At 38.6% G+C, this 6,828-nt stretch overlaps 1 protein-coding gene across 1 annotated transcript; it reads left to right on the forward strand.

The window, feature by feature from the left end:
• Positions 1-4,718: 4,718 nt before the first annotated feature.
• On the forward strand, positions 4,719-6,562 carry LOC121430075. The gene is made up of 2 exons (XM_041627350.1): positions 4,719-5,076; positions 5,861-6,562. Exons 1-2 carry the CDS (start codon positions 4,802-4,804, stop codon positions 6,501-6,503), a joined length of 918 nt encoding a protein of 305 aa, XP_041483284.1. The 5' UTR covers positions 4,719-4,801; the 3' UTR covers positions 6,504-6,562.
• Positions 6,563-6,828: the final 266 nt, after the last annotated feature.

Below are 6,828 nucleotides of genomic sequence, written 5' to 3' on the forward strand. Positions count from 1 at the left end.
AAGAAGCGTAATGAGGTTTTAAAAAAAGAAGAAAAATGAGGCGACTAGACTTGGGATATGGGCAAAATTTCATACTATATATTTTTGTAATGGATTTTGATAAAATATTCCGAACAAGTGGAATGCCTCTGGCCGTCTCACCTGCATCACGCGGTTCAATATAGCAGCAGTGCTGACTTTGAATACTACTCTAACTCGCACACGATGTTCAGTGATACATGGTTACTCTTATGTCCACTTTTTATGAACTAGACCAATAAACTTACAGAGATATGATGGTTATTCAACAAAAAAACCCAACATGGCCAAAGTTCATTGACCTTAAATGACCTTTGACCTTAATCATGAGACCTGAAACTTGCACAAAATGTTCAGTGATGCTTGATTACTATTATGTCCAAGTTTCATGAATCAGATCCATAAATATTCAAAGTTATGATGGGAATTCAACAGATACCCCCAATTCGGCCAAAGTTCATTGACCCTAAATGACCTTTGACCTTGGTCATGTGACGTGAAACTCATGCAGGATGTTCAGTGATACTTGATTAACCTTATGTCCGAGTTTCATGAACTAGGTCCATATATTTTCTAAGTTATGATGACATTTCAAAAACTTAACCTCAGGTTAAGATTTTGATGTTGATTCCTCCAACATGGTCTAAGTTCATTGACCCTAAATGACCTTTGACCTTGGTCATGTGACATGAAACTCTATTAGGATGTTCAGTAATACTTGATTAACCTTGTGGCCAAGTTTCATGAACTAGGTCCATATACTTTCTAAGTTATGATGTCATTTCAAAAACTTAACCTCAGGTTAAGATTTGATGTTGACGCCGCCGCCGTCGGAAAAGCGGCGCCTATAGTCTCACTCTGCTATGCAGGTGAGACAAAAACGACAATATACTTTGTCCAGTTTCCTTTCTTTTTTTCTTTATTTTTTCTTGGTAGTAAAAGAGAGAGAGGGGGCGGAGGGGCCCTAATGGCCAAAGTAAGCATCTAGTCAAAAAGTCGTATTTCCTACTAGTTGTAATTCGTCTACAATTCCGTCTGATCTTGAGGTTCGTGTACCACTGATCCGAATACTACATGGTCTGATAAGCTGATCCACAGGATATGAATATCAATTTCAGTTGCCCTCTCCAATATTAAAAGCCCCTCACACCTGACCGAACGTAGGCGGACGAAGCTTAGGTGACGAATGGGAAAATGCACGAAATGCACGCGAATTCAACGAATTCAAATAAAATTTCCGTCAAATCAAGCTATCAGTAACTAGTCTCAAATTCTATCAACGAACGGTAAGCGAAAGATAAATATGAAATGCGAAGGATATCAATTTTTCGGCTCACCTCTTTGAGTACACTGCAGCCGAAGGCGAGCGAATGTTTGATATAACCCAATAAGGCGAACGAACAGTGAGCAATGGTTTGATATGGCGTGCGATTAGAAACGAAGACGAGGGAATAGACCGGGCGTTCGTGTGCTTTGTGTCATCGTGTTGCTTCGTTAAGGATTCTTTCGAGATCGGTCCACTTTGGCAAAAGCGCGATGAGGGACTATGCGCGACAATAAAACACGAACGATAAACTAACGATAACCATGATAACCGCAGACTAAATAAGAGATGCAAATTCAAACAGATGACCAACGATTTCTCAATTCGTCAGGAAATTTTAAACATGTTCAAAATTCCGCGCGAATTTGAATAATTGTAGCTGTTAGTTCAGAAGGTGTACGAACCCAAACACGAAGGGTAAATATGATTTACTATCAGTTACCATTGAAAGCGATTTCCTAAAAAATGCCTTTCGCCAGCCATCGCAATTAAGGCATATTTCAGGTTAATTATAAAATAATTCGGTTGGGTGTGAGGAGGCCTTTAGGCTCGTGCATGTCGCATGCAAAATGTGTGTTATAACCGGCAGGACCACAAATCGAATATGATAGTTTTGATTCGTGCCTTCGTCGATGGTGATAGAAATGAACGAATGGTCCGGAACACATACAAAAAGAACGAAACAAGGAAAAGAATAAAGGGGCAATGAATGGGTAAAGGGGCCGGTAAACATTGTAAAGGGGTGAACTACGAAAAGTTTGCGAAATGAAAGTCAAAGTACATTTAAATGTTGATTGGACGAAATGGCGGTCGTTCTGCTTTTTGTCCATTGTCATGTGTGACTGCAAACTACATCCCTTGTGTATGGCGGGCAACCAACGTCAAAATCCGACTTTCTCCCGTACTGGTTTGTTCCTTTTTTGCGTCAGGTTGTTTCATGGTGACGTCATGTAACCATCTTAGGACGTCTCCCACACACTCATCTTGGAGATTGACCGGAATGGCACTGATGTGTCCCATAATGGTTTGCATTCCAGCTGTCAAATTTAAAAGAGATAAATCAATTTATTTGAAAATTAACAAAAGGCTCTCCAATACATGCATGACGAAGAAGATATGTCACAAACTCCTAAAAACAATGTACATTAAGTATTTTGTAATCTTTTTCCTCATAATAAATTTGAAATCATTCATCATAGAAAGGTTCAAAAAGGTATGTCGATTGTGGAGATTATCCTAGAATTAATTTTCACACTGTCCTTGCATAATTATTTTTAATGATATTTGGGGTCCTAATGAATTGTAATGCATCTAAAACTCTTAAATCTGTGATCGATTTACGAACGAAATTCGAACTTAAGCATGTTAAGAGTGCTCATGGACTGAAATCTATTGATTACAAAAAGACGACAAGGTCATGATTGGCTATTACATTCATGAGAAATGCTATTTTTGTATTAAATGTCCTATGACCAGTTTTTACCAATTATAATGATCTACATTGGCCGTCGGATTCATGAATGTGGCACACTGAATTGCAGCCATAGTCATGTGATGATGGTCACCGTGAATTTCCACATGGAAAGAATATCACATGGGACGTGGAATTATTTTAAAAGTTTGGTGGGGGGAGAGCAAGTTTGGGAGAGCGGGCTTTATTCCTAAATTCACAATTTGATGGTAATTTTCGTGTTTTTGTTTTTTTACGTTTACTGACAAAAAGTTGTGTGAATCAGGACCCCCCTCCCCCAAAAAAAAGGAAAGTTAAAATCCACTTTCCCCGGTTCGATGGCCACTTTGCCACAACGACGCCAAATATCTTGAATATGACTTATCGTGCTTTAGGCGGGACAAAACTATCCTTCCTCTGTTTAGTATATATATATACATAGAGTAAATGTATGTTTTTAGTGAATGCCGTTAAAAACTCAAACAACAATTATAACATGATCCTTTTTTAGTAAACTGCCCTGTTAGAAATAGCACAACTTTACAGAGTGTGTTCACAGTGTGTTCGCTGTTTTTTTCACAGTAAGTTCACAGTGTGTTATCAGTGTGTTCACAGTATGTTAGCACTGTGTTCACAGTGGTCCGTATTCTGAAGTCGGGTTTAACTTAAACTGAGGTTTAGAGTTGTGGTTTAAGTATGGAAGGCCAATATATCGAAATTTCATCAAATTGTATATTTCTTATGTTTACTGTGCTATTTCCTGATTCATCGATGGTGAAGACAATCATTTATTTACACTTCCTACGCAATTAGTAAACGATTTGAGAACCGAATGAGCTGAAGTATGATATCTTTACTGTTAGTGATTATGTGACAATTGGCTGTCATACTTAAACCACAACTTTAAACCTGAGTTTAAGTTATACCCGACTTCAGAATACGGGCCAGTGTGTTTAGGGTGAGTTCAAAGTGTGTTCGCTGTCTGTTCACAATATGTTCACAGTGTGCTCGCAGTGTATTCACAGTGTGTTAAGAGTGAGTTCACAGTGTGTTCAATGTTTGCTCACCGTATGCTAACAGTATGTTCACAGTGTGTTAAGAGCAGACTATGTTAAATGTGATTCAAACTGGTAATGCTAACATCCAACGGTTTGAAGAGTGTCCACACTGAACACCTTTACAGTGGGAGTGTTCACATCTATCAGCAGGATATAGACAGTCGTATAGACTTTGCCCTGCGTATTACAAGTACCTACAGCTCTGACTTCTAAAGGTTGAACGACCCACCATATAGCAATGACAAAGAAAATATCTTTATTAACAACAATTAAGAAACAATGAAATTAAACCTACTAGTATAATGTGCATTCAAAATGCAGTATGATAAGATTTACGAAAAGCAACATTCCTCGCCAAATAAAAGGGCGAAAGGGGGAGAAATAATGCAAAGTAAATAAAAACGCCCAATAAACGCTAGCCTATGTTAAAGGGAAGGGGAGGGGGGGGGGGGTAATGGGCCTTAAGACAGTTTCATGACCAAACACAATGATAAAAGACCATTCAAAGGAAGAGGGAAATATGAAAACATTTCAATAAAGATGATTCGTCAAAATATATCGCAAAATTAGGCCATAATTTTCTGTCTACATCCCTGTCATGCATATCCACAAAGATCATGCATCCCTCCCCGGTCAGGTGGGGGAAGGGGGGACTTATGCAATGATACCTATGTACCACTTCAAACACAAAATGAGCTTATCGACAATGTATATTTACAAAGGCAGAAAACGCAAGGACTTTGATCAGGAAATATAGTCATGTTTTTGAGCATTTAAAAAGTTCAATGTAAATATTGATAAAACAATAAAAGAAAGAACATAGACTTCAATTTCAAGATTGGTTTAATCTGGTCGTTTCATACGTAAATATAAAAAACAAGTTAGTCGATTAGATCTTACGGTAAGTTGGAAGTGCCTCTTCTCTTAACATTAAACAAAGAAACGAACGGGATGGCAGCTAATGACAGTTCCGCGGTTCGAATCTTTGCTTGGGTTATCCCAAGAACTATATCCACGGCCCTCACCAAGTGTTTGAGTAACATAGAAGGAATGGAAATTTGGTTTGAATCGTTCTCATACGCGCACTTCGTAAGGCAAGAGTACGAGAAGACGACTGGAAATGAAATGCCTATGGAATACGAAGGTCATGAAGACACGGCACGGGAAGCTGCTGAACTCTTCATGGCGCGTTTCCAAGGATCTGGACTCGTCCCAGAAAGAGTGGTGTAAGTATATTAGATCGGAATATCTAAACATCTCTGATTTTCAAAACTGATCAAATCCTTTCGTGGATCAAAGTATAAGGGACGTTTTCTTTTGTCATCTTTTCACTGGTAATACGAAGTGATGTTACATTAATAAAATAGTCCACGTTTTCCCATGGAGAAAAAAAAATCACGATCGTGACGTAAGTGAAGGAAAGAGATAAGGAAGGGGTGAGCAAGGGAACAAGAAACGCTTTCCTGGTAAAACTATCCATTTTTTTAAATCTCCGATTGTACCAGCTTTAAGAGAAGAGATATATTTAATTACATTTTATGACTATTCCATGTTGATTTATAGGCCTATTACTCAAGGTTATCAAATAAAGTACAGATACTACTTTCGTTTTATGCAGTTGTTAGATGTCGCCACATATAACAGTGCATTATGTCAAATGTTAAGCATCTCCGGTTCAATATGCAGAATGACATAAAAAATACAGCTTTGTGTATGACGGCCAAAATGCCTTCAACTCACCGAGAAGTAACGTCACTCGCAGCTTATACAACTTGATGAAGAACATCTCTTTCGATATCTTTTTCAAAGGCTAAATAGTAATGAAATAAATGAAATGTAAAACGAAAGGGTCAAGAGCTTTATGAAAATAAACAAGTTATTTAAGAGAAGTTGAAGGTGATATATTGACGATACAGCGTCCAGCAGTTATTGTCTAAAATTGAATAATACTGGCTTAACACTGAAAGTAAAGTACAAAAGTAAAATTTCAAATTAATAACGTTGTTACAGATATGGTAACCTGAGGAAAGAACTCCAGGCATCCAGTAGCAAGTATATCTTTGCGAAGGAAGGGTATCTTGCTTTTCCCGACAAGCGATCACGTCAGTACATGGTACCTGGATTCAAGCATGTTTTTCTCATACGGGATCCTGTAGCTGTGTTCACCTCCTACAAGAAAACTTCCTATCGAGAGATGACGAGGATGGGTGTGAGATCTGGCGATCCCGAAGACGAGGAGGCGTTCGACATCGAATACGACGACCCGATCTTGAATGCGGGCGAATTCTTCAGTGGAACCGTGCAATGTTTTCGATACGTCCGTGAAAACTTGGATCCAAACCCGATCGTCATCAACTCTGATGATCTGCTGGCCAACCCTGCTGAGGTGCTGAAGAAGTTCTGTCACCTGACCGGTCTTCCCTACAGTGATTCCCTTCTCCAATGGGATGCCTCTAAAGATGTCACCAAGACCTGGAAGACGGCTGGCAATGAATCCCTCCTGAACAGTATCTTCTATGAAACGGCAGTCACATCCGGGAAGTTTCTCCCGCCAAAAACAGCCATTCCCTCAGACAAGTTACCACCAGATGTCAGAAGGCTAGCACACCAGTCTATGCCATACTTTGAAGAAATGAATAAATATAAGATATAAATAAGATCCTACATTACTTTAATGGAATGCATTGGAGGACAAGCCTACCTCAAACAAGAAGTTGATTTGAATAAAAGAGAAAAATCGAACAAGCATAACACTGAAAATTTCCCCAAACTCGGATGTAAATTAATAAAGTTATGACATTTTAAAGTTTCGCCTGATTTCATGAAACATTTATATGCACATCCTGGTAGGTAAGCAAATAAGGAGACCGATGACGTCATCCACACACATTTTCTTTCGTGTTTTATTATATGAAATATGGAATATTTTAATTTTCTCCTAAGTGAAACAAAGATAAACTCCTCCCTAAACATGGCCT

This window comes from Lytechinus variegatus, chromosome 16, assembly GCF_018143015.1.
Source record: "Lytechinus variegatus isolate NC3 chromosome 16, Lvar_3.0, whole genome shotgun sequence".
Lineage (NCBI taxonomy): Eukaryota > Metazoa > Echinodermata > Echinoidea > Temnopleuroida > Toxopneustidae > Lytechinus > Lytechinus variegatus.